The sequence below is a fragment of the Anopheles stephensi genome, chromosome 2 (assembly GCF_013141755.1).
Source record: "Anopheles stephensi strain Indian chromosome 2, UCI_ANSTEP_V1.0, whole genome shotgun sequence".
NCBI classification, from domain to species: domain Eukaryota; kingdom Metazoa; phylum Arthropoda; class Insecta; order Diptera; family Culicidae; genus Anopheles; species Anopheles stephensi.
Window position 1 is genome coordinate 21046009 of NC_050202.1, and position 26713 is coordinate 21072721.

A 26713-nucleotide genomic window follows, 5' to 3' on the forward strand; every position below is an offset into this window, starting at 1 on the left:
ACGGAACTGGTAAGACAGGTAGAGGGGTACGAAGATTCGTTTGGTTAGCTGGGTGTTGATCCTTCAGAACCCCGAAAACGTCGTCACCAGCCACCAGCCATTCACCGGGCGACGAGAGTAAAGTAAGCCCGCAGCAAAAAACCAGAAGCAATTTGTGACTAAGTAATTTGGCTTCCATACTTTACAACTTTACGTTTCTTTCCCTTCGATCTTCGTGGTGTGTTTCTTCTCTCTCTCTCTCTCTTCCCTCCATTTTTAAAAACATTGCGGTGGGTTATACCGTTTACATGCGTACGTGTGCAGCGTTTTTTTTCCATTCTATAAGCCCGGGTCTCTCTCTCTCTCTAACCAAATACACTTGAAGGTAAGCGTAGGAGCGTTTGTGCCTCACATCCGATGCAGTTTTTGAGGGTGGATAAATATTTAGATAAAACCCTTCCCCCTGGTACTTTTCACCCGCTACTTGCCGACGCAAAGAGAACCAGACCTTAATCCATTGGTAGGAAGTGTGGCGAGCACTTGGTGGATGGGAAGGTACAAAATCCGGCACGACTCTTTTGTCGCGATCTGTCGCCCGAGTCTTCTTGGGCCGGGAGGGGGAAGAAAAGGGCTCGTCGTTACAAATCATAAGTGTTTTTTCTACTGCTCCTGGTTCTCTTTTCCACCAAAACATTATCACCCATCTCCACTCCCTTCAAATAGATCGCAAACCCGGCCTTGAGTTGTGCGGGATTTAACGAGAATTGAACTACTTCTAGGGTGAGTAGTTTAGGGGGTAGCTGCCGTAAGGTAAATAATGGACGAGAGATTCTCCCCACACACACACACACATATTTCCCTGGGTTTCTGGATATTGCCAGATGCCCTGCCAGAACCACAGCGGCGTGTTCCTGCATAATCGGGCAGCTTATCACCTGAGCCCTCGGCCACAAAACCTTTCTCCAAACCAAACGGCTGGAATATTGAATGAGGCACGCGAACGCGCGGTTTGTAACGAACTTTTCCGGGCGCTGGGTGAACATCAGACATTCTGTGTTGACTTATCTCCCCCCGCCCAAGCCATCCTGCCAAGTTGATGTTGATGTTGTACACGTGTAGAATTAGAGTGTAGCGTGACAGTGGCAGCATCGGTCGGACAGATTTGTGTTGACAGCTTTACATCTCATCACAGAAAACCCGGGCGCTTCCCACAATGCTCCTACGGCGGCTAATGGGTTTAAATCGATGTGTGTATGCTAATCGGGAAGACAACAGTAAAGTTCTCGGTTATTTACCTCCTGGCCTCGGTAGCGTGTGGGGTACGGTTTACCGGTGCACCAAGGTTTCCTAGTCCGTTGTGCTGGTCTATAAATTACTATAGCGATTTTTAATTACTAGCAGCACACGCTTGTGTGGTTAGCCCACTGTAACTGGACGTCCTTCGGAACTTGTTCATAAACTCATTTTGAGGCCTCTGTAATCGTTCGACGGTAGTGGGCAGGTGTGTTTACGCGAGAACCGTTTATTTGTCATATTGCTTTTTAATAACGGTCTCCCGACAGCACATCCATCACGGAACTGCTGCACGGTGCTATACGGTTCCTCGGTAGCTGATAGCTTCCCAGGAAAAAGAATGAGAGACGCCTACCCCACCTGTAATGCGTTTACACTGGGCGTCAACTTGGGGAAAGGGAATCAATAGAACCGATACCATGCCTATTGATGATTTATCGACCAGCGCTCCTCCAGCATGGAAAGCGTATTTGCATACCGAGGTGGTTAGGGGTGCTTAGAAGTTTGCCAACCACTAAAGAGCCTTCTAAAATATGGTCGTTCGAGCGACTCGCTCTCTCTCTCTCTCTATCTCTCTTGCCCTCCCAACACCTTACCATCTTATCGATCATAATTTATCACAAGCTTCGCGCTTATCCGCCACGGGTTTGCGGGAGGATCAATGCGAAAATAAAACGCATCTTTACGGCCTTCCCGGAAACTAGGCTCAGCACCAATGCGGCGGAGTGTTTGATTAGGCGGTCGAAGGCGGCATGAAGGAAACCACCGTAAGCAGGATAATTGTTGCTTCCCAAACAATTGGCCGATTTTGCCATGATAGGTTTGGGGTGGGGTGGGGCCTTTTGGAGGACTTTGGAGGAGGGCGAATTTAGCGAAGATGGTACACGGTCCATTTGTTCGATTGATTCCGGTACGGTTGACTTGCGGCCGTGGTGAATTATGTTTCGCGTCTTTGTCCATTGTCGATGAATTATACATGCGCTTACTGTGTTTGGCATGGCTTGAATGATTTACTCTCATCGCTGAAGAACGAGAAGGAGAGAAAAGTCGCCTGGGAAAAGCGTTATGGTTCCCATGCACTATGGGCGAGACACACTGCAAAGTGGCCAGATAAAGATCTTTGTTGGAAATTATTCATTTGGTTCTTTTTTTTAATTCTAATAGAATAGTCTGGTTGTATTTCTTAACACTAATTTACAGACAATTCTCCCTTCACTATAGTTGTGAAAAAAAATCTGCTCTGAACCGTGAGCATAAATGTTAATAAATTCACAAAAATAAAGTAAGAGTAACAAGGCATTTCCTCGCTGTTATTTGACTTATTTGCGCTTATCATTTTTTATAAATTTTCCTTGACAAAATTATTATCAATAATAAATTTGTTTTTCAAAGGAAGCAGATTTAAAATATCAGAAAAAACAAAGATATAGGATCAAACAATGACCAAATCCATCAACATTGATTACAATCGATGCAGAGAATGCAGACCGTTTTTCCTCTTTATTTTTGTGGTTTTAACTGTCATATTTTTAAGCTTATATTAATATAGTTTTTTTCATGTCAAAAAGTATTTCTTCTTTCCAATTATTAAATGTATTAAAAACACAAAAAGATATCTGCGACATTTTGACGCAAAAGCAACCCGCCTTTTACCCACTGTGTCAATGGTCTTATCACCTGTTGGCTACTCATACACTTCCACAAAGCAGGATCTATTGCGGTATTTTAATGCGTGAATAGCTAATGGTTTTAGCGGATTAAAACCATCAGGAAGCATAAATGGATATGTCACTAGGCAAAAGAAATGTTGCTTATCCCCGTACCCGACTGGAATTCTGCACCAATTTCTCGGAATACACACTCCAATCTTAATCCTGGATGGTGTTAAGCTTAATTAAAAACCACCGCCACCACGTCACCAAGACTACTGCTGCACTCCTGTAGAACACTTACCTCCACCTTCAAGGAAACACCATCTGGCACGGATCTTTAAAGCCGGACAAACCGCACCGCCGTACCACGGAATCATTTGATGTGGTGTATGTCTGTGTGTGTACGCCATCTGTGACTTCCAGTACATCGTTAAGGTTTCGCGAACCAGGGCACGCAAATGTGAGTCATGTGCAATTTGTTCTTGCCCCGCTTTCGGGTGCGTTCGTCCAAAAATCGGTCCATTAAACCGTCCGTCCCCTTGGTCGAAGATGGCCGTGACCGTCATCTTTTGGCTATTTTGGAAGGAAGTCCTTCGAAGTTTGTCGGGACATGTGATGGTTGGTTGGGAAGAAATGTAATAAAAATAAAATTATGATCATCCATCTTAAGATGAGGAGAGACCGCAAGCGGCGGTGCGTCCACGAGAATAAAAACGGAAGGCAATTTCCCATCTTTGCCTTGTAAAGCCGAAGAACCGTCGAGTGAGCCCCTTTCGGGATGGTTTTGTTTGCTGCCTTGGTTGGTTCCAGACAGCAATCACAAACTTTGTTGCCGTTTCCCCCATCTTAAACACTCCGGACCGTACAGAAGCTGCTGCCAAGCGAGTCATGTGCGCCCTGTAAGGATGTTTGGTTGTGTGTCAGCAAGTAATTTCTATGACCCATGAAATAGCAAACGTTGCCGAGAAGCGTTCGAATGGGAAAATATGGGTTCCAATATCCTTACGAAACAACATTCCCAAGCAGACCTGAAGCAGACCTGAAGGACCGAAGGGAATAAGATTCTCCCCTCGTTTGTATCTTGGTATAAATTGGAAAACAAAAAGCCAGCTTCACCAAGGACAATCGAATGGTTGGAAGTGTTGTCGATGGTTGTCGTCTCTTATGAGGGGTGAAACACCGATTGCCGTTCAAGCAAGGGGGGGATAAATGCTGTTGATTCATTCTCATTATGGAGAGTTTTGGGTTTGCTCTGTGCTGTGTGGCAGCAGCGGAAGCAGGAGGCCCTCGGACGACATTTTCGGAAAGAAGGTGCGATGATGAGGTTTGTCACACATGCACAACAGGGCAATCGATGAGGCGTTTCTTGAATAATGCATGGACCCGATCGATTGATTAGTGCTAGGGATTGGACATCTTTGTACCTCCCTTGAGATGCACACACACACACACACACACACACACACACACGTACTCGAAGGTTGCCACACGCCCGAACGCTTTCCGGTATGCCCATCAATCAGGACGCTTCGGTTCGTTGGTTGATGCAATTAAAATCTTCAAGGAAACTAATTAATCTCCTCTTTTCAACCACACTTCACCGGACCGGGGCCACAAGAGCATGGTACGGCCCCGAGACATCCGGTCCGGTAGTGTACGACGCTCCAGTGCTGGGCAGTAGCAGCCATGACTCAGGCACCAATTTAATATCCCGTATCCCGGGCCGATGCTTCCACGATCCGGTGCCGTGTTCAACACATGAGGGTTCCCCGAAGTTTCGAGGAAAGATAAAGTTTTAAAGGCGTCCCAGCCCGTAACTCAATAAAAAGCCGCGAAAATATCTTACGTACGGGTGCGATGCAGCAGCCAAGTGGCTGTGGCTGGGCGGTGGAGGAAATTCGATCCACCGCCAGCATGGTGAGCGCCCATTGCGCGGATGCTCTACCCCATCGGGTATCATATTTTAATTTCAACGATTTTGGGCGTTCTTCCAAATCCGAGATATGGGCAGGAAGCTGTGTGCCCAACATGTGTGCCCTCTCACGGTTCTGTTTGTTTTTTAGTGAGGAAAACTTGGAATGGTTGAGATTCTGATATCGTAGTTCCGATAATATCGTCTAGGTTTTATTATTTATTTATCCCGCCTTATAAAATATAGTATAGCATAGAAGGCACCAGAGTTCCAAGATATCAAATCTCGGCTGGATAAAGTTTATCATTTGGAGAATTATTTCTTCAGGTCTCATGGTGCACAGTTCTGCTTCTCCAGAAGTTTACACATTCTAGGATCGGGTTAAATTGTATCCGATGTTCATCAATTCTACAGTGTTCTACAATTATTTTCATTAAAGCCCTGCCTTAAAAACAACATACCCTTCAGCTCGATATGTACAGCAGAAGGTAACTCAAGTTAAATACTGAACGCAGGAACTTCAGAATCACCAGCTACATACTTTCCGGAAACAGGTTGTACAAAATGTTTTCCCCCGAAGTTCATCATTCGGTTTTGATCAACCAAATTAGTGGAATTTTCCCGAGGGCTCACGCTCGCTCGCTCTCCCTCTCTCTCCCTCCGCCAATCGCCCTGGGCAGTTGGTCCCCAAATTAACCACACCAAGTCCCAGATTCCAGGTCGACCGGGCGTTCCGAGGGGGAAACCGACCATTGATTTATAATTAGAAATATGTCAACACAATCAAATTATGTAGATTTGGACTTTATGGGAATTTGATTGCTATCGATGGAGCCCTCCGGAGCCCGGTCGCTTCCGATCCGGTTTGACTTTCGGACACCCCCGGGCGGGTGTGCTGCTGAGATGTTGCTCCGGTAGCGATCGTAATCGTTTACGGTTGCTTCGATTTGGGATCCCCAAAAACCACGTCCAGACCACACGGACGTCTACGTGCCCCAGCAGTCAGTCGCTGAAGTCAACAAGCCGTGATCCTCCCGCACGATAAATGGCGGCTACAGGATGCGAGGCGAGCTTACAGGACCAACCGTGCACTGCTACAAAACTGGTTGTTCCATCTGTCCATCTGAGGCCACTCTAAACGGATCGGTTTGCGGTTGAATTGTGTGGTCGTGTCCCCCGCACTGTGTCCACGGTTCCATTTAGCCTAGCCCTTGGCCGGTGTACGTGTTTCCGGTTCCCGATGCTTTTTGATGTTTGATTTATTGGTACATTCCAACCTCAACGGTTGCACGATTGTACTGGCAGCTGGCCAACTCTTCCTCAACCGAACCTGGGCGCTGGTGCGTGCGTGCGATAGAGATAATGATGACTCTAAATTATTGCCGACAGTTATAACCCGGCCTGTTCCGTGGTGCGTTGTGGTTCCGGTTTTTGTGCCGTTCGAACGTGTCCCGAGCTCCTTCCGCCGTCAGCTGCAGTTTGCTGCATCAAATAGCGAGATGTAATTAACTTTGTTGGGGATCAGGTTCGGCAAGGTTTGACCCCCGTTTCGGGTGTGTTTTCGGGGGGGGGGGGGGGGGGGGGGGGGAATAGTTGGGGGTGGGTGGTTGTGTAGCTTTGTTCGGAACAATTATGAGCGGACCCGGTAAATTATGATGCTGTAAATTGTGTGCCCCACATGCGAGTACAATGGGACAATGCAGGTTCGTCGTGCGGCAAATAGATTTACAGATTGGAAATAAATTTTACGCCATGGCGAGCAGCGGGCCCGAGCCAGCACCGGTGGCGGCAGTTGGATGATGGAATTATCCCGGGTATCAGATGGGCCTGCACCATCATCATTATCATCATCATCGTAGCCGGAAGGGTTTAGTTACAGATTTAATATCGATATAGATTCTGGAGAAGTTTCCGTACACGGGTTAGTGAGTATCGGGCGAGGATCGTGTAAACAACTTCGTGCCCAGCTCAGCTTCATAAGTCTTCCCAGAGTTTGGGAAAGTATCAATATTTTACTTTACAACAAACTACTCGCCCGACTTGCTTTCCACACACCGGACTGGAAACTGTCTCGATTTCCTAACGAACACTCATCCCTCGCCTAGGGAGCGCAGGCTCAGACGTGTGGTTCGGAAAGGACGCCTGTTGTTTACAGCAGTCTGGTGTCGCGCCGCCGACAATTTCTCACCTTCTCAAGTTACACTCCACCCGAGAACGGTGTCCATTTTCTCACACCCAGCGCAGAAACATCGTATTCTTCCATTCCATTTAACTTGACTCGCTCACGGCCCACACTGCCACAAGCAGAGGGTCCACATTTCTTCAAGGGTTGCCGGCGAAAGTTGTATCCCTCCCATCGATTCGGGATTGTTTTGTAAACAACGGATGACATTCGGTGTCAGACACGGTGGCGATCTAAATCTAGACGCTTCGTGGCTGCAACTGTGAAAATCTGAAACTAAAGTCGCTTCTATCGATCTTCTCGAGACGACTTGGTGACATTGTGTGGTGAAGCCATTTCCCAAGGCTATTGTGTTGCCCTCTCAGCGCTTCGGGCTGGAAATCGAACACCATCCCATCTTAAGTGCCCGGGCACAGTGGCACACAGGTGCCCGGGGGACGGCGTAACCTTGGTCATTAGTTGCGATAGTTCACGTTTGCTGCGCTCGGAAACGTGAATCTTCGCGCCCGCTTCCTGTTTCGCTTGCCATCGCTGCCCTTTTGCACTTGTGCCGTTGTGCCGTTTAAGTCAATTGGAGTTGCTTTAAGCTATGAATCGAGGGACAGTTTAAAGCCAAAACAAAAAAAAACCGGGAAATAAATCCAACGCAACTGATGGTCTCCACTGATATGTCCTCGGTGCTGGTACGTGTTCCCGCCCAGGGAAAAGGATGAACGCCGCGTAGACAGATTAAATTAAAATAAAAATTAAATCCATCATAAAAAAGCAGCAAACGTGACCAGCACCGAAACACGCGTCCACGTTCAACGTTGATTCACCCCTCCTCTGCCGCGCCAACTTTCCTCACGACTCATGCCCTCCACCCATGCCTCATGCCAGAGATTAGCCCATTATAACAATATTGGCTGACGAAGGAAAATTAAACGAAAGATGGAGGAGAATGGGATCTCGGGAACGGGAGGCGAACAGCGCGAGCGAGAGATCGAGAGTGAGAGGTAGCTTGTAAGGAAAATTATTTATTACACTTGCTGTGACATGAATGTCAAGCAGCAAAAAATAGCAGGTTCAAAGTAGCTACCCAAAAACGGGACACTTTGCTTCCCCGGTTTGCGTGCCTGTGTGTTTCCGTGCTTGTGCGTGTGTGTATTATTATTCATCAGAAGACGACGAAGAAGCAGAAGAAGAAGGATTGGGGCACAACAACGGACCAATGTTAAATTGGGGATGTTGTCGGTTGGACCCATGGCTGGCCGGATGGAATAAAAAGCAGTCCACGGCAAGTCCCAAGAAAAACCGGCCCACCTCCTCGGTTCACGATCCGCGTACAGCAACAACCAAAAAAAAAAGAAAGCCCTTGTTGAACAACTCGCGAGGATCAAAGTGTGGGACTACCGAAGGACGAAAGGTTAGGTCAGGCCGGCGCTCTGGAACACTGGAGCGACTCGCGAAGCAGCTACTTATTATGATGGTGCTCGAAACGGTTTGCTATCGTCGCTGTGTATCGGATGTAAAAGGGTTTTTTTTTTTGTAGATTTTGAAACAGGGGAAGCAAGGATAAAATGGCGGGGTGAATATTCGTCATAGCTTCCGGAGCTGGCGGAACGGAGTTCCTTGGAGTGGTACATCCGGATATAGCTCGATAATATCCATTAATGGAACTCCGCTCAGTTCCGTGTCTGGTTCCGCTAGCAGAGGAATATTTCGCCCATTTTTCGATAGTGTGACTCGGAAGTCAGACCTAACCCGGTTCCAACCTCTGGTCCCCGCTTTCCGACGTCTGGATTTCTAGTTGATGGGATGATAAATGAATTCCAGGTCCCGTGAAATTAAAAACGAAAATACTGACAGTCAACTCATTACGACCGGATCTCTGTACGCTCCCTTTCTGGGTTTTCCGCATAAATATTCATGACCACCACCACCACCACCACCACCACTCCTGCTTCCTTCGTGCCCTTTCCATCTAGCTTATTGTCTAGCGGGAAGCACGGTCAAGGATGAGAGTGTTTCTTCGACATCTTCGGAAAATTATTTTCATCCCTCTCTTTAATTTCCCCTTCTTGCTTTTCCTGTTTTTTTTTGTTATTTTGCGCCAAAAATCCTTCCCTCCCAAAAACCCAGGTTTCGGGCCCGGAAAAATAGGACAAATGTTACCGGCTACTACCAAACTGCTGTCACTTTTTTCGCGCCGAAAAACATTGTTGACGTTGGGGTGTGCGTTGGCGTGAAAAACAAAAACCTCATCCACACGGCAAGGGGCTTTTTCCCCCCCCCCCCCCCCCCGTTTGCCGTTACCCTAATCCCGGAGGGATTCTGCTGCTGCAAGGCCGCCAGGAGTTGGGGATTGTTTTTGGGATGTGGCCCCTTGCTTTCTTTCCCGGAAGCTGTACAACAAAACCTGTTGTGTGCGCAAGGGGAAGCCGGGGCAACCTGTTATCCCTCGCTCCGGTGCGTAACTTATGGTAACCGCGCGAATAAATAAGGCTTCTGTCCGCTTTGTTCTGTACTGGCAGGGGGAGGGGGGGAGGGGGGGTGGCAAACTGGAAGTACAAGGCCTAGTCAGTTTGCGCTCTGTCAACGGGCCGGTATTGCCAACGCAGAAGAAAGAAAACTCAATGGGAGGCTGAAAGTCTAAAGTCGAATGAAATTTATTTAATTCCATACAGCCAAGAAGTTGTGTTGCAAGCCAACCGGGGGGAGGGAACAAGATTTTGAGCCAAGGATGCAAGAAGCTCTTTTTGAAGTTCGGGATACATACATACAGTTCGCGGCAATACCTTAAGCCACCCCGCGCTTACGGCTTACGGCACAAATCTTAAACGAAAATGTGCCCGTTGAGTAATCTCACCTTTTTACGTCATCTCTTTCGTCTGGTGCTTGCTACTTCTAGTAGTAGTAGTAGTAGAGCAACAACACTGCCACACCAAGTTTTGGGGGGGAAAGTTTTACGGTACGTTAGGAACCACACCGGGAACCCGAACGGGCGAGACGTCCCTTTGGTCTGCACACAAACGTCCCCGCGGTCTCAAGTCGGGGTATTTACAGGCGGCGGCTTCAGCAATCGGGAAAGTTTTCGTCCCTTAGTTCTCCCCAGTTCTTGGTGTACAAAAACAAAACGCGTGGACAATGCGTTCTCCGGTGTCCGGATTTTGCTTCCCCCGGGTGGTTTCGGGAGGGCTGATGTGCTATAAATATCGCTACATAATGGACGACGATCATCAGCAGTGAAATTTTATGGCAACTTCATAAAGAAAAATTCCGCCTGCTGCTGCTTCTACTTCTGGTACGACCATTGCGCGACAGCAATCAGCAACAAAGAAACTTTTGGGCGGAAAAGAACCTCCCCCCCCCCCCCCGACACTGATGACCGGGGTGTTTTGGTGGAGCTCCTCGGTACGGAGGAGAAGGTCTTTCGCAATAAGGATCTGCGGCTGATGGCAGATGGCGGGGTACAAAAGGTGGTGACTCTCCACAAAATTAAATACAAGATGAGTTGTTTTGCGTGGAGCAGGAACCGTGTGGAACGGTTTTGTTTTCTTTTAACATTTCAATTTTTCTCTTTTGCTCCAACTTTCATTTCCTCGTCTAGGGGGTAAGCTTTTTTGCTTTGCCGAAATGGAAAAGAACTTTTTGTTCTCTCTCTCTCTCTCTTTTGCTGTGGGAGGGAAACATATTTGAAGCTATTTTTTGTGTGTGTGTCTACTTTCCTGATGGTTTGTGGTTTTCCGTGACGGAATTATTTGTTGAGTTAGGTTGTTTCACGGTCCTTTCGGCTGTACTTACAGTGCTGGACCAAACAAGTGCAACAGGTTGCTCTGTACTACGGTGAATGGTTTATTATTTTAGGTTTGGAAAAGCAGCGTGACCTTAAAGGGATTTGGCCGAAGAAGAGCAGTTTCTTCTTTTTATTTTAAAAGTAGGATCATAACCTTAAAGCCTCGCACACAGAAGACGTTTTGATAACCAAAATATTTTTTTCAGAGTTGTTTCATGATTTCGGTTTCTTACCACTGAATTTGTCTTGTAATATGAAGAGAAGACAGCCATCTCTTGCTTTCCTGGAGACTTTAAATTATCCCAACAAAGTTCCTGAGAATTTCAGTCGAACTTCTACAGATACCTCTCTATGATACGACGTAATTCTGATGGAATAAAGCTTATCTTTTTGTTAGTGAATAGTTAGTCAATAATGGGAGGTTGTTCTGATCAACCTATAACTTCAAATATTCAAATCTTTGGCGTTAGAGATACTAAGACAATGTTTGGATATTACTCATAATACATAACTTGTTTTAAGTCCCACCAAATGATGTTTCCCTGAGAGCTGCCCATTCCTGCTTTTAGTATAAATTGTTTAGCCAAGGCTGTGCTTGGAAATAAAATTTCAATCCAGCTTGGAAATACTGGAAATTTTTAGTTTATTTTTAAATCCTGCCTTCCACCAGTCATGCTTCAACTTAGTTATATTTGTTGGCCACTTGAAGCCAGAAAACTTCAATAACTTTTGTGGATTTATCCAATCACTTTTTGTTGATGATGCAATCTTTTTTGTAACGCACTGTAGTCAATATATGAGTTCCCTACTAAAAACTGCCCTTGAAGCATAATTTTAGCTCATCATCGCGTCTGTACCTTTCTTTGGGACCCATTCATTGTTCCCCACCCTGTGGTGATTCTGGTTTTCCACTCCACTTGCCACTTCCTTTTGCCTTCCGCCGCCTAGCAGTCGCACATGCCCGAACATACGTCAGGGAAATAATCGGAAGCGTGTCATAATCCTTAGGATGTAATTTATTTACGTCCCCTGCGTACGCCTACACCGTCCTGCGAGGTGGTTTGTTCCGTTTTTAATTTCGATGAATGGTGCAAAAATTAATCCGAAGCTAATCTAACAACCACCCCGCTGCTGACGGCACGCATCGTCGGGTTCGATTTTGGACGAAAATTGTATTTTCCGCAATTTTCAACACGCAACACGCGAAGGAGGAAAATTTATTAGACGAAATTAAATTACGGCCAAACTGTGCTGCGATAAGCGGCAAGGTTCGCACTGCTGGTGCAATCTCCCCGTTATTGGTGCTTCTTCCTGCCTGGAACTGGGAACTGGGATTCGGAATTACTCATTATCTATTTCTAATGCAGGGATTTCGGTGGATCTAGAAAACGGGAGATTCTGGCGGCCACCGGAGGCGATAGCCTTAGCCGTACGGGGCAGGTTACTGTGTTTTCGCTTTCGCCACCCATCACCTTCCTGGAGGGCGAGAGTAGAAGAATATTTAACAATAGAACACACAAAGCACACCAATCTAGATTGCGTTCTCCCTTGTGCAATCGTGAGTGCGCCGGTTCGGGGTTCGGGTACAATTTCCAAGGATAAATAACGATCGACCAAAGGAAGGAGCACGGCACCCATTCAACCGTTGAAATGGGGGCGGGGTAAACTTGTACGACAATAAGGAAACATTTTACGTGACCGAGTCGTAGTCGGGGCGGATTTACACAAGCGCACCGAGAGCCGGGCAGGATCCCCCTGAAACCCAGAAATATCCCATCCGTTTGCTCTCGAGCACCAACTCAACCCCTCGATCTCTCAAGCCGGGAACTTGTTTTATTTTTCATCATCACGTTCACATCATCGTGGTGGAATCACCCGCGCACGAGCTTTTCCCGCCCCCGTTACCCCGGCAGCGGAACCGGTACATCCGTGGCACAATTGCCATCCTACCGGAACTACAACTCTTCCGGTTAATTACTCACCGCGCGTTCGTGTGCCCGTTCCTCGGGCGTTGGTTGGAGTGGAGTGAGAAAATATATTTATACATCCGTTAGCAGACGTGAGTCAGGCACTTGCGTTCGAGCGTAAGCTTGAAGCCGGGCTTGAACACCTCGCCCTGCCGGCGTTCGCTAGGAATGGGGACTTTGCAAACGGTGAAAACTAGACGGGTATCCAATAACCACACGTTGTTGGTGTGTTCTGTTTTTAGAAAAAAATGATCGAATTACCTGAACCGAAGCAATAAAAAAAAACCGCACACACACATACACACACAGGACCGAGGTAGGGGACAATATCCCGTTTAATGTCACTCGTCAATCATGCTGCATAAAATGTGTCCTGAGCGTGGTATTTGGTCGACAGTGTGGTATCGGTAACGGGCACCAGGACAATAAGCGTGAAATGCTTGACGATTGAGATCGCTTTCTTTAATTGCAATTAACTGGTGAAATGGAAACCGTACTGAGGAGATTTAATTAAAGTTTCACGTGGCTTAACTGGGTGTGCAAAAAATGCTTCCATTTTCTACAGTGTATTGGTCTGGTGGGACCACTTGACAATCGTCTACTATGAGCTTGTTCTTGAAGGCTGAAAGGTTTTTTTTTATTTATTTTTTATTATTATTTTTATAAACATCTTACTATGAAACAAAATAACCAATTTCTTAGCCTTTTTTACAAAATTAATATTCTATAAAAAAACAACAATCAAACAAAAAAGCTCTTACCACTTTTTGCTACTAAGATTTTGTTTATATTCGAATATTTGAAAAAAAAAAAACCAGTTGGTGGGACTGCTGAAGCATTGTTTACTATGAACGCAGTTACTGATGTAAAAAATATATATCTTTATTTTGCAATATTTCTTAAGTCACACGAAAAATATTTCAATTCACATCTTCAATGCATTGTTAAACTTATGGAAAAAAATATTTGTATATATTTTAGCTACACATTTCTCACGCAATTTACTTGGAAGAACAACTCAGATATTGTGTATTATGAGCTGATTTTAATTATGAAGTGAATTTTGTTAATTTCAATTATTTTAATCATTATTTTATTTCAATTAAATTTTATATAAATATTAAATTATTTTATTGGGTGGGACAACACCTTCGGTGTGGTATAATGAGCTCCATTTCATTAAACTTTTATACTTTTATGTATTAATTTTAATATATTTTTGCTCTAAACAAAAACTCACTTCGCATTTTTACGATCCCAATAAAATGGTTTCAACAGAACTTTTACCTTCCCTACCTTTAAAATAAAACAATTATAAATCATTAATCGTTCACCAACCGTGTGTGTGCAACCGAATGGCTCAATCATAAACTATCCTTCCTTCCCTTGCGGCAGTTCACAAGGGAACACATGTATTTGGTTAAAGAATTATAAACCATTCGTTTGGCCCGGCTGCATCGGAACCCGAGAACCTGAGAAGTGTATCAATTTTTACAGCCAGCATAGGGGAAGTACCGCGAGCTATCGTTGTAAAATTCGAGGGAAACAAACTTGGAAAACAGCTGCTTTTCACCGGGTATAACTTGTGTGTGAGTGTGAGCGTTTTTTTCCTTCTTCCTTGTGTTCCTTTAACCCGGGTAAATTGAAATTGAAAAGTTATGAAATTGCAACAATGACGCAATCATAAGATGGCAAGGTGACGTCAATTTCTTCTCAAGGACGATGAGCGTTCGTTACGGAAGCGAATGGAAGAGGATCAAACCAAACTTCGGAAGCCTTTTTCGTACGGTTCTTTTAAGCGGGTTCTATTTATGGCTTCCGGGATTGTGTGCCTTTTTCCATGTCGATTTACTTCAGTTTTATTTCCTTCCATGCTCACCTCAATGATGTGTGATCGACGGAACAGTTTTCCGGTGTGTGTGTGTGTGTGTGTGTGGGCCTTTAAAAATTCAATTAATTTCAGTTCCCGCTTTTTAATACAGGGTCTTCACCCGTCACCCGGGTTTGTAATGAGTCTGCAGGGCCCAGGTGAAGGACGAATGAGCCGAGAAAACTAATAAGTGTTTTTTTTTTTTGTGTGCTTGAAAATGGGTTCATTTCCTCTTGAGCGCTTTTGTATTAAGTGCCAAAAGGAGTCAAAGGGACGCGTGAGAGAAACCCCGTGCCCAAAATCTGCCACTCTCCAAAAAGGACGATTTCCCGACGAAGGTGTGAGGTGGAGGGGATTAAACTCAAGCACGGAAGTCTTCTGGCCCCCCGTCCGTGACCGGCAGGATGGTCATGCAAATGTAAAAGGAAATTAAACGCACCCGACCGTGGAGACGATTTAGATTAGATGCATTAACCAACCCGAAAGGGCAAGTCAAGGGACGCCAAGTTCGCCGGTCTCGAGCAATAGCCCATTCGGGGCTTTCCCGGTAATGGTGAAACATTTGTCTATGACTGGCCCGGTGGAACTATGGACTGCTCGGGTCGTCCGGCTGCGTGTCCTGTTGCCAACAGACCTGCCGGATGTGATATGCAAATCAATGAAGTCAAACAGTCCATTAGTGCGTGTACGTGGTTGAGAGTCGGTAACGTTCACGGTAACACGAACTCGGTGAAACTTGCTCATTTTCCACCCATTACATATCCGGAACTGCATGGGGGGGATAATGAAAGGTGTTTGTTTTACTATTATTGTGTTTCAATTTGAAGTAGGAAGTGCAGCTTAATCCGTTCTACTGAGGGGGGCGGGAATAAACTTCTCGTACGCTGATGAATCATTCAAGCTCCCAGCGAACCGTCGTCCAGAAGGGATCCTTTCGAGCCAGCGAGAGAGAGAGAGCGATATCGCAATGTATAAAATAAATTCTTCAAACACATTCTAGGATCTCTACCCCGGGTCTGGTGTGCCCAATTCTCTATAACCTTCGGCAGAGTACCCATCCAGGATCGATGTTTGTGCGCAATAGACATCCATTAATCTTCGCCCATCATACCCAATCAGCTATTCCAATCTTCAGCCACCCGAATTCCTTATCCCCCGAACGAGCGTATTTTTCTCGTTTCGTCGCTGGAAGTAACGAGAAAGCAAGAGAGAGAGAGAGAGAGAGAAAAAAGGAAATTGTACCATGATGCTATTTACATTCTCGTACTGCAATTTCAGCAAATTCTTCCCAGCTCGAGGCTAAAAAATGCATTGCGATAGAAATTCATTTCACTCGTGCAAATAGTCGTTGCAGAATTTCGATTCGAAGGAATGGCACAGCCCGTCAGCGTTCAATTCAAAGACGGGAGGCAAAAAAAAAGAAAAAAAGGGAAAACCCCAAAACGAGGAAACCTTCCCGAATTTGTTTGCACGAATTTTTCCCTCCCAAAAAGTTCGATTGCGACTGACTATAGCAAGAGAGCGTATGCGAGGAAGCAGAAGCACCATTCGTTAGAAAACTTACATTTCCGATCAAAGTAGGCGAGAATGATTGCAAGATGGCAGCGGCGTGTGTACAGCACTGTGTGTGGTTCCTTCTTACTTTGTGTGGCAGCAATACATCTCCTGGCATTGAAATTCATCCACAGGCTAAACGCGAGGCAGTTGTTGAGATGTGCGGGACAAAATAAAAAGAAAGGAAATAAATATTGCCTCGGGGAATCATTCCGGTATCGGAATCAAAATCCATTCACCAGCATCTCGCCCACTGTTCAGGAATGGTAGACACAAAAACACTCTCTCATATACGCACGCACACGCGTGTATCTGCGCCTGTCAAACCATTCATTGTCATCCGTCCCGAGGTTAGATCCTTGGGCCTAGGATTGCTACCATAACGCAGGGGAGGTTTTGTGTGTGTGTGTGTGTGTGCTGTTCTCCCAAATTCGCCACGGCAACGAAGGATGGCTCAAAATGATACATATCCATCCATCCGGCCGGTGTTGTTTTCCATTTTTGGATCACCACCGCTTGATATATCAAGCCGGTTGCGAGATGAAGGGCGGCTGACTGAGGGCTGGCTGGGTCCCTTTTTATTCGATCGAACTTTTCGCGATTCGTTGTGGATTAGAGATGTCGAGGGACGATAAATATCTGCCAAGGCTGTTTTATCAGTCTCCCCTTCGATAACGCACCCGGGTGGCAGCCACACAGGGGGTGAGTAGTATATGTGAAACTATTTTCCATTCCTAATGGAAAATTCAGCAGGGAGGAATCAGCATTTGAAACGTTCCACAGCCACACCGAGACACAACGGGGTGGTGTTGCTAGCTGCCATCGAACCCGGGGAGGATGGTTTGGATTATGAGCCGAAAGTAAATGATGTGCCGGATAAGCAAGACACAAGACGTGCCCGTGGATGGCGAGGACTTTGCTCAATTCTAGCGCGAAGTTGGGGTTGTGCGAAGCAAGATGAATTGCGTAGAGGGGTTTTTGGCTGGGTTGCGACGACGCAGGACGCCGTGTTCGACGTAACATCGTGCACCGGGACAGCACAAACACAGAGCTGTTCCAAGTCTCCTTTTCGCTTGGGTAGTCTTTAAAATTGGATATTTGAGCAAAACCACCTGCAACGATGGGAAACCCCGCGCTGCCGGATGACGTCGACGAATGCTCAGTGAACCGAAACGTACAAGAATTTCGCATGCCAGACAGCAAACCATCCGGAAGCTTCACTCCGGCTATGCGAACGGCACGGGAGCGTAGGCATAGATGGGGCAGAGGAGACCGGGTTTGAAGTTTTCGATACACCAACCTTCCAAACCTTCCACGCATCCTTTTTCCGTAGACAACATCCTGTAATTATACGTTGCCATTGTGTCCTGCGCTGTCGTCGTTCGGCATGCGAGCCCACTCTCCCAAGACACCGGTGATGCAAATTCCCCGTGTGTGTGTGACTCTAGCTGCACCAAACTAGAACGTAACTACCGGAGTCTATTGATTGCATAATTTCACGTGTCAGTGATCAAGAGTAAGGAACCAAGGCAAAGAATCCCTACCCTTTAGAAGCCTTGATTTGTCCTCTACGAGACCGAGACGTCCACTTGACAGGTCGTCGCCGGAAGCGGATGTCGTTGAACCCCTTCTCTAAAGACGCAATGCATGCGGCAATTGCATAGAAACGCATCATACCAGCAAGAGACAGTCTAATGTCTGGGGTGCGAGGAGGTTAAAATAAATTCTTCCAAAGTGTGGTTATGTTTTTGCAGGCAACAATTTTACCCAACAAATGAACAACTAGAACAAAACCACATCCTTCTGGGGCGGGTCGTATCAAACAGCAAAAGCAAACTGTGGTACGTTACCAAGGTGATTTCTCCGGCCGTTACTTGATTTAACACAAACCGATCTGCTTGCCCGTTTCTTATCCTCCCCTAATGTCACCTTTATGAAGACCTTTTTATGATGACAGTTGGAAAAGGACACTTGTCATATTCGTGTTCAGGGGGTTTTCTCCTCTCTTTTGGTCACCACCCTCACCATCTCGAGATGAGACTTGGATATAATGGAGTTTTCTCTTCGATTTTGATTCTGTAACCATCCTTTTTATTTTTGAGGATGGTGTTTTCTAGTGGTAGGTCGATAACCCAACCGATGGAGAGGGCAAAAGGGAACCGACAACCTGTAATCTCAAGAGCCAAGTGCGTTGAATTAGAACTTTTCCAAGGAAAAGGGAGATCATCAAAAACAGAAACGAAATTGTTGAAGAATTCTCCTGAGATGTTTTCGAATGGGCGGGCGTGTGTGTGCGTTCGAATGGGCCATAAGATTTGAAATGGGTGTTTATAAACCTGTCCCAACTTGTACTTTTTGTTTCGTATTCTTCCTCCACTCTCAAATGTGTTTTTATAGTGAGAAAACCTGAAGATTCGTGTTGTACCTGTTCCGCCGTGTCTTTCTGGTAAGAAAATGGGTGAAAAAAAACACACACATCAACCTCAAAAATAAACGACTAATGCTAATCGTTATCCCTTTCACCGGGGGTTTTTGATCACATAATCACGTCCGTATGTAGAATGTTGTGGTGTGTTGTTTCGTCCCAAAAAGTGAAAGACAACATGAACAACAAACGAAGATAAATAAAGGGAAACGTGCGTAATGATCTGTACCGCATGTGTTCTTCTGTAACCCTAAAGAGACCCCTGCCGAGCGTACCGAAAAACACAACCATCCAACCTGTCTCGCACGGCGCGCACGATCCTTTTGCTCTGGAGACGGAACGTTGGAAACAGTCCGAAGGAAAAAAAAAGGATCAAATCACAACCTTTGGAAGGAGACGAGGAAGGCACGGAGCAGGAGTGAGCGGAACTCATAAAAAATCGTGTAATCCCTCGTGCCCGTCGGGGTCGGTTAAACTGTCACGTCATCAAACTTTCAAATTATGGACCAAAAACCCGACCATTGTGCCGGGCACGGCCATTTTCATCGATAACGAATCGGTTTTCCATTGTTTTTTTCTTCGGTGTCTCCATTTTTTTCTGTGCAACCAAAAAGGCCTATGTTGAGGAGGACCGCTTCCGAGAAGGGCCCCTTCGGTGACCTCCGAGTGTCCGCAAGGTCCATTCGCGTGTCGAGCTGTGGGTTTCCGATTCTGCGGAGAGAGGTTTCCTCACTGCCGGTCCTTTGGTTGAATATTAATGGATCACTCTATATGCAAGCTTGTTACCCAAAAGCAGACAGTGAACAAAAAAGTACGCGAGTAAAAGCACGTGAAAAGGAGATGACTGATCGAAGGATATTTCTATGATCGATTACAGGATCTTGTTGACTTTCCCGGGCTGCTGTCACTGTTCTTGATGGGTTTGTTTGGCAATAAAGGCTTCTAATTGGTCCCATCGTGCAACTTAATTTTAATAGACTCGTTCATCGACATTTGCCCAAGACATTGAGGAGGAGATGTCTTCAGTCCCAATACCGGTGTCCTTTATTTATTCTCCACGTCTCGAAAACTATTCTTTGTGCGTGTGTTGCCAAGGATCCGATTCGTGGCAACCGTTTGTGAAGTTGATGGAAATCGATTTCCACTTCCAGCACCCATCTAACCGTCGCATCGATCGAAGTAGCCAGACATTTGACGATTCACAATACAACCCAAGTCCGGCAAAGCTCTTTGGAGAATCATGCAGGGTTTTCGGGCCTTTTTTTTTTTTGGGCGGTGGGCGGGAAGGACAACAGTGAGATGAATTCTTTCCTATTAATATCCTTTTATTTATCCTTCCACAGTTCTTGGGTGCTAAGATCCCGGGGACGCAAACGCACAATAAAACGAAATCCCTGGGCAGGCTGTCGCGCCTGCCCGTAGTTCCAATAAAGCACCATTAAAGTAAGCTACTACTGTGCGCCGGAAGGACACATTAAGCCGTCGCTTCAGTGGATCACTGATGTGGGGGTTGGGGTTCCTTTATCGGGTTGAGATTTCATCGTCCGCCCCACTCCTAACACCCGGTAGGTTCGGAGACCTGATCCGGAACAATGTGACGGACCTGAATACCCCATAAAAAAGGAAGAACTGCTCCGGCTCCCGAGAAAGGAAATAGGCGCCGCTCACGGAGTTCCTTTTGTGCCTAAAACTTCCTTCGCCGAAAATTGCATTCAGCGTGTTTCAGGTTTCGTCGTTCCTGTGAACTACAATCTTCCTTTTGTTCGGTCCGTAGTTCCGTTTTTTCTTCCCTGGGCTAGCTGCTGCTTTGGAGAATGAAAAATGACCAACGATACGTTTTCCCTGTGGGTTGAGTTTATCGGGGTGGCAAGAATTGCCTAAATATCTTGGGTGTGGTGTGTTGGTTGGCGCTTGGCCGGCGCATCTCTATTTTCCCCGTATCGGCATTTTCCCTTGGCACGGATTGTCAGGAAAAATGGGGAAAGGAACCAAAAAAAAAAGTTCCACCGTACTGGATGCACATCTATAGGGACAAGGGAACCGATCCGTGAGGAACGGTTGGGTGGCCACAAGACTCTCTTCGCTCTCCCGCTAGTGAGCTGGCTTGCAGAGTTTTAGTTTTGCCCGTTCAAAATGGCCAGCCCGAATGATTGATGCTTTCTCGGAAGCACCAAAAATTGATCCCGCCGGTGTCTATTGTACAGCGGCCGTCCCGTTCGCGAAGCCTCTGGTTTGGCTACGAAATACGACACCCAAGGGTAAGGGGATTTCTACACGAAAGGAAAAAATGGTTCCTCAAGAAATTGTGCCCACCACTCGGGCAACAAATGCAACACTTGCAGGCAATTGCTGGAATCGAAGGAAGGACCTGAAGGAAGACACACGCAACGTGTTTCTTGCGCCATATGTGGTGCACATTACATTGGATTAAATGGGCGAACATAGCTGCCCGAGCGGCAGGGGGTTGAATGTGAAAAGTGCTGACCGTGCAAAGAAACGGCACCGTTCGGTGTCGTCTGCCGATGTCTGCGCTTGGACGGACGGTAGGGAACTTCATATTGGCGGCACTCTAACCGATAGAATAGATCGATTTTATTCGCTCTGGAGGTGCTCCGGAAGGTTTGCGAATCTAATCATAGTGAAACCCTTGGAGGGGGAATTTATAGACGAACTTGGGATCTTGGGAGAAGTCGTAACGAAAATGTCCAACCCGCGTGGGATGGAACCCGGTATATTGAGTAGGAGGAATAGTCCGTCGTATAACACTTTAACCCCACTTTTTTATGCTGTCCAAACCTCCCTGACACTAACCACATTTTTTACTCTGTCTTTCTTCTACAGTACTCACTGCCCGCTCGCAAACGCTATCCTCGATGGACATTGAAACGCCACCACCGTACGATGCCGAGTCTCTGCCCAGCTACACGATCGTGTCCGGCTTGCCCAGCTACCAGGATGCAATCGAGCAGCTCAAGCAGAAGCAGATGAAATACTACGAACCAGTCAAAGTGCATCGGCCAAGCGTGATGAAGCTGTTCGAATCGCAAGATCTGCTTGGCACAGCAACGTCCGCCCCGAACCCGGCCAAGCACGAGGAGATCCGGTACAACTTTGTGCGGCCCCTGTCCGTACAGGAGCAGCCGCTGCCCGAACCGACCACCAGCACCGGCCAGGCTGGTGGTACGTCCGAACAACCGATGCCACCACCGCCACCCTACAAGAGTCAAATTTCCACCATTTCCACCGCCTCGTCAACGCACGGCGTTAGCAGTATGGTGGTGGAGCTGCCAGCGCAACATGGCTGCCCCATCACCACGATACGGCTGCCGCAGAAGAAGCTGGCGGACGTGTGCCATTACACGATCGAGCACGAGCGGATGGCGGGAGGGCGCAGTTGAAGAAGCGACCGGCTACGGTTAGCCACCATGATATACTACACGCCAGCAGAATAGAATAGAACTCCAGCGAATGATTAGCGAAGGAAAAGAAAGCAAAAAAAAAAAAACAGAGCGGTAAAAACAAACTCGATGATTACAAATCACTGACTGTGTTATTAACGATTAATTTATTAGATAGCTAAGTAGATAGTAGCGGGAACGCTTCCCTGCGGACGGGGAAGGAAGCGGGTAAAGTGAGAGAAGACGTGAGGTTTGTGGTGAAACCGGAGATTCACTTTCATTCCTGCATAGTTTCGACGCCATCTGACAGAGCCCGGGCTCCGCTAAGTAGACGCGGTTAGTGACATTTGTAGTGCTCCGTTGACAGATGCAGATCAGTAGTTTGACAGTTCGGCAGACCACAATCGATTCGTTTGGTGCTTACCGGTGGTCCTTTAAAGCCTCTATAAGGACGCTCACTTTACTTTCTTTCCTGTGCTGGGAGAAGCATTAGAACTAGCATGAAGAAAATAAAACAAGAAGTTGTAGTGATAAAGCAATACGTGTAAATCCTTACCTACTGCTTGTTGGTGGACACTCCAATCTTGCACACCGACCGGTCCACACCGATTGCGTTTGTTTTTGCTGATCCGTAAAAGCCAGGCTACTTAATGCGAGATGCCAAAAAGATTTCGATTAAAAGGGGGGGGGGGGGTGTTGTTTATCTACCCACGTTCTTTAGAGCACTTCATGCTATCTCTCTCTCTTCAACCGAAAACTACCATGGCAACACATAGAAAGTGACAGAGAGGGCTAGAGAGAAGCGAAATCTTTCCGAGACTTCAGCTCGACGAGACAGAATCTTTTTGACAGATAGATTTTGCATAACCCCACCCCCCTCCCCCCCCCCCCCTTTTTAGCGAAATCTGTTTGGCATCTCGCATCATGTAGCCTGGCTTTAAGGATGCGTAACTCGTATCGAAACTCGTTTCCAGCGGGTTAGTTATAAAACAGTTCAGTCTAAGAAACAAACCAGCGAGTCTAGCCGTACTAGGGAATGTACTTTCTCAAAACCAGAACTATACTTATACACATTGCCATCAGTGTTTGTGTGTTTCCTTTGCAAATGTGTGAATAAATAGGATTGTAGCGCATACTGAACAAACAGTTCGCGTAGTCACCGGCCCCAGAAAAAGAGACTCACGATTAGGAGTTAGCAAAGATATAGTATATATATTTACAACCAAAAAAAAAAAAACAGGTGAAGATTGTTTTTTCTAAATTTTGAATGAACAGAGAAAGGTAACCGAAAATTCGTAAACAATATATTTTCTCCCGGTTTTATTCCATTTTACTGTTTTCTTGAGGAAAAGATACGAATGGGCGTTAGTAAAATGAAAATATGTGAAATGAGTGCATGGTGTGAGAAAAATGCTTTCGGTGATTATAAAACCACACTTAAAAGACTTACTCCACCCATTTATTATATATATTTTTCTTATTAGACTGGAATAGCTAAAACTGCTAGTAATAGGCACGAAATAGGCACGTATTTTAGTTTGTGAGAAAACCCCGGACAGGCTCTAGGAGGTGGGAAGTGAGATGCTTTCCCAAAGCTCCCCAACACACACACACGGGGAAAGCAGTAACAGGAAGCTCAATAATAAATTGTGTTTTTGCGCGAGTGAAAATTGGATGCAAATTTTATGTAAAAACAAAAAACAACAACGGAAAATTGGTTGCCTGTTTTGCGAGTGAAAGAAATTAGCTTTTTCTGTCGTTTTTTTTTTGCCTTCGTATCGTTTATTTATGAGCTTGCCTAGGGTGGTGGGAAATGGTTAGTTTATTTAGTGTTTTATGCTTCAGCGTGATGATGAGCGTGTTAAGAGCATGCCGTTCCGTTCCCTTTTTACTATTATCGTGTAATAACCGGTGCCAGATAAAACCGATAACGCGTCGCTAGAAATGGGTGAAGCCAAAACGCGAGCTCGACTGCCCGTCCCCCGAAATGGAAGGGACTCAGTTTACAATCGACTAACAACAAAAAAAGACATATATAAAGCGCTGGGTGAGGAAAAACAAAGTGGAAGCTTTTAAGAGCTTTTCTTGCTCCCCTTGTTGTACCCGGGTTGGTTGGCAAGCGTTTTATCGTAGCCGTAGCGGCAAAATCCCAAACGACGACGACGACGACGGTTATAAATTTTATAACACTGTGTGTGTGTGTGTGTGTGCTAAAAATGTGCCCAGCAACTCATACACACATTGTTCTATTCCCTTGGGTCAGTTTCCCCGGCTTTCCCGGTGCTGAAGAGATGTATCCATTTCAAAAGCAGCATTTAGCGGGTTGTTGAAAATGAAAAACTGCTCACCGACTGACCACCACCGGGTGCTGGCCACCAACGGTGTTAGGCATCCGGTTCCTGCAGGACCTAGGTTATGCTTGAATAGGAAAAATTACCGTCTATGTGTGTGTGTGTGTGTGTGTGTGCTTTGTTTTTTTTGTTTTGTTTTTGGTTGTGTGCTCTGCCTTACTTGTTTTCGCCTTCTATTTTCCCACAATTGACCGGTTGCCGGTAGTTTATTGGTCATATTTATCCTCACGGTTGTTAGTCACTTGCCACCGGGCACACCCGCCCACCTCAGGAAGGGGTTTTTTTTTTTTGGGCCTGACCGCTGTGGGCGATGATGGGAAAAAGGGTCAAAAATGGAGTGTTTTTATTGCTACCACACAACACCCCTGGTTTTTTAGACTACGGTGGCTTGGGATGTTGGGTGTGTCTAAAAATGTGTGTCGATTTGAGACTGGAAGAGACACACAATTAGAAAGTGAAAGAAATTTTGTAAATATATTTTTTATATAAGGGTTAATCTGCAGTATTTCAATGTAATTCAATATTTACATAATGTTTTACTCTCATTTACGTAAATGAAGCACCCTTTTCCACAAACGTGGCAGATGATATGATAATATGAAAAGGTAAGGAAATTATCGTGTTCACTGTCAGTTTTTTTTTTCAGCGCATGAAAACCAATATGCTTCCATCTTTTTCTCTTATGTGCTTGTCTTATCATATGAATATGAAAAATAAAAATGGGTATTTTGATCGTTTGATGACGCTTTCTCCCATGTAGGTTCGGTTTCGTCCGGAGGGTTTTTGACAGAGTTTCATTATTTTTCACTTTCATCTAACAGTTTTAGACAGTTTCCCAGATAGTTTTGAAATCAAAATAATTTTTACAAATTTGTAAAGTAATTTGTTAAAATTTCAAACATGTAGCTGAGCCAAAACAGAGGCAAATTCTACCATACTTATCTATCTTAACTGATGTAATTTATTGCCAAGCGTTAAAAATATTTATGGTGTGTTAAAATTATACAAAAAATATTAAACAGACATGCAATTCTACTTCAGGTATATCAAAAGGGTTTTTTCTTTTTAATTTTCTTTAAGATATTAACACAAATTATTGTAAAAACAAAAACAAAAATATATGAGAAACTTTCAAATTAACTCAGCATATAAAAGAAAAAGAAGTGTGACATAGTTGTATTGAAGAACCATTGTCGTTTCTCTTATCCCATCTCACGACAGGTTCATTTACTAACGAAATAAGAGTGTCCCAAAATTCGCTTAAACCAATTTTGTAACTTCAATAAAAATTCATTTCAGATTTGCCTTAAAACACCAAATTCTAATAACCTACGAACATTTTTTCCACACCGCACCAACTTTCTCGTACACCCAACAGAATTGAGACCTCAAACTGACCGAACTAACCCATCAGAGGTAGCCCTTCGGTTCGCGTGGTTTCCCATGCATCCCAGCCATCGCAGCAAACCTCCCAAAACCCACAAAACATATGCTGCTTTGATTGCGGTCCGTGGAAAACCGAGTTATTTACTTAGGACAATGGGACGAGTACGTGCTCAAGAAGAAAAATATTCTATTAGCATATCCCAACAGTGGTCTTACCGCCGGGGTTTCCCCCGTCTCGTTCACCAGCGTGTGTCGATTGAGCTTCCCAATTCATTTGCGCGTGGGAACCGAGGCTTGAATGAAAGCGATCACTCCTCAAAATGTTCCCGTTTTTTTCTCCGGCGAAGTACTTCCGGGTCCCGAAAGGGAACTTTAAGCTCACCCAAAGTCTCCTTCCAAGACTACCGGTGAAACGGTAAGCGAAAAGCGTAATCGGCTAACCCGGCAACACAAAACCTCCCTTAAGGCATTTACATCGCATAGATACAGATCCTGCTCGCTGGGAGTATTTATCGGCCATGGGAGGCGGCCGACCTCCCCACCCGCAAACGGTGTCCCAAGCGTTGCAATTAGAGGCAAAACTTTGGCACGGAACAAAAATACAAACACACAGCGTGTCCAACGCTCGTAAACGCTCGATGGTGGAAAAGTTAGCCGAGGACACTTAAGACCAGCCCGTTGGAAGCGTTGGAAGTTCTGGGAAGTTTTTCCACCGTGTTGGGTAAATTATTAGGACCCTCCCCTCCACCCGGGGGTAGAGATAGAGGATTGGGAGGGATTGTTTTGGCGAGTTATTGATTGTTTGGCCATGATTGGGTTCGTTTGAACGGAACGGGAATGTGGGAACGATTGAGGTGAGACGGGGAATCGATTAGAAGAGTTAGTGTTTGAGTATTGTTTTGTTTTCCGGTTTTTTTTTTGTTTGCTGTCTGTATCAGATTTTGGCACATCTTTTGGTGAAAGGTGGAG

The 26713-nt window shown here is 45.6% G+C and overlaps 1 protein-coding gene across 1 annotated transcript in view; it reads left to right on the forward strand.

Moving 5' to 3' along the window:
• The window catches only part of LOC118503495 (protein commissureless 2 homolog), a 52639-nt gene extending 29410 nt beyond the window's left edge, over positions 1–23229 (forward strand). Inside the window, exon 2 of the mRNA XM_036036820.1 lies at positions 21451–23229. Coding sequence (XP_035892713.1) covers positions 21451–22007 — 557 coding nt within the window. The 3' untranslated portion in view covers positions 22008–23229. The remainder of the gene's footprint in view (positions 1–21450) is intronic.
• Positions 23230–26713: the final 3484 nt, after the last annotated feature.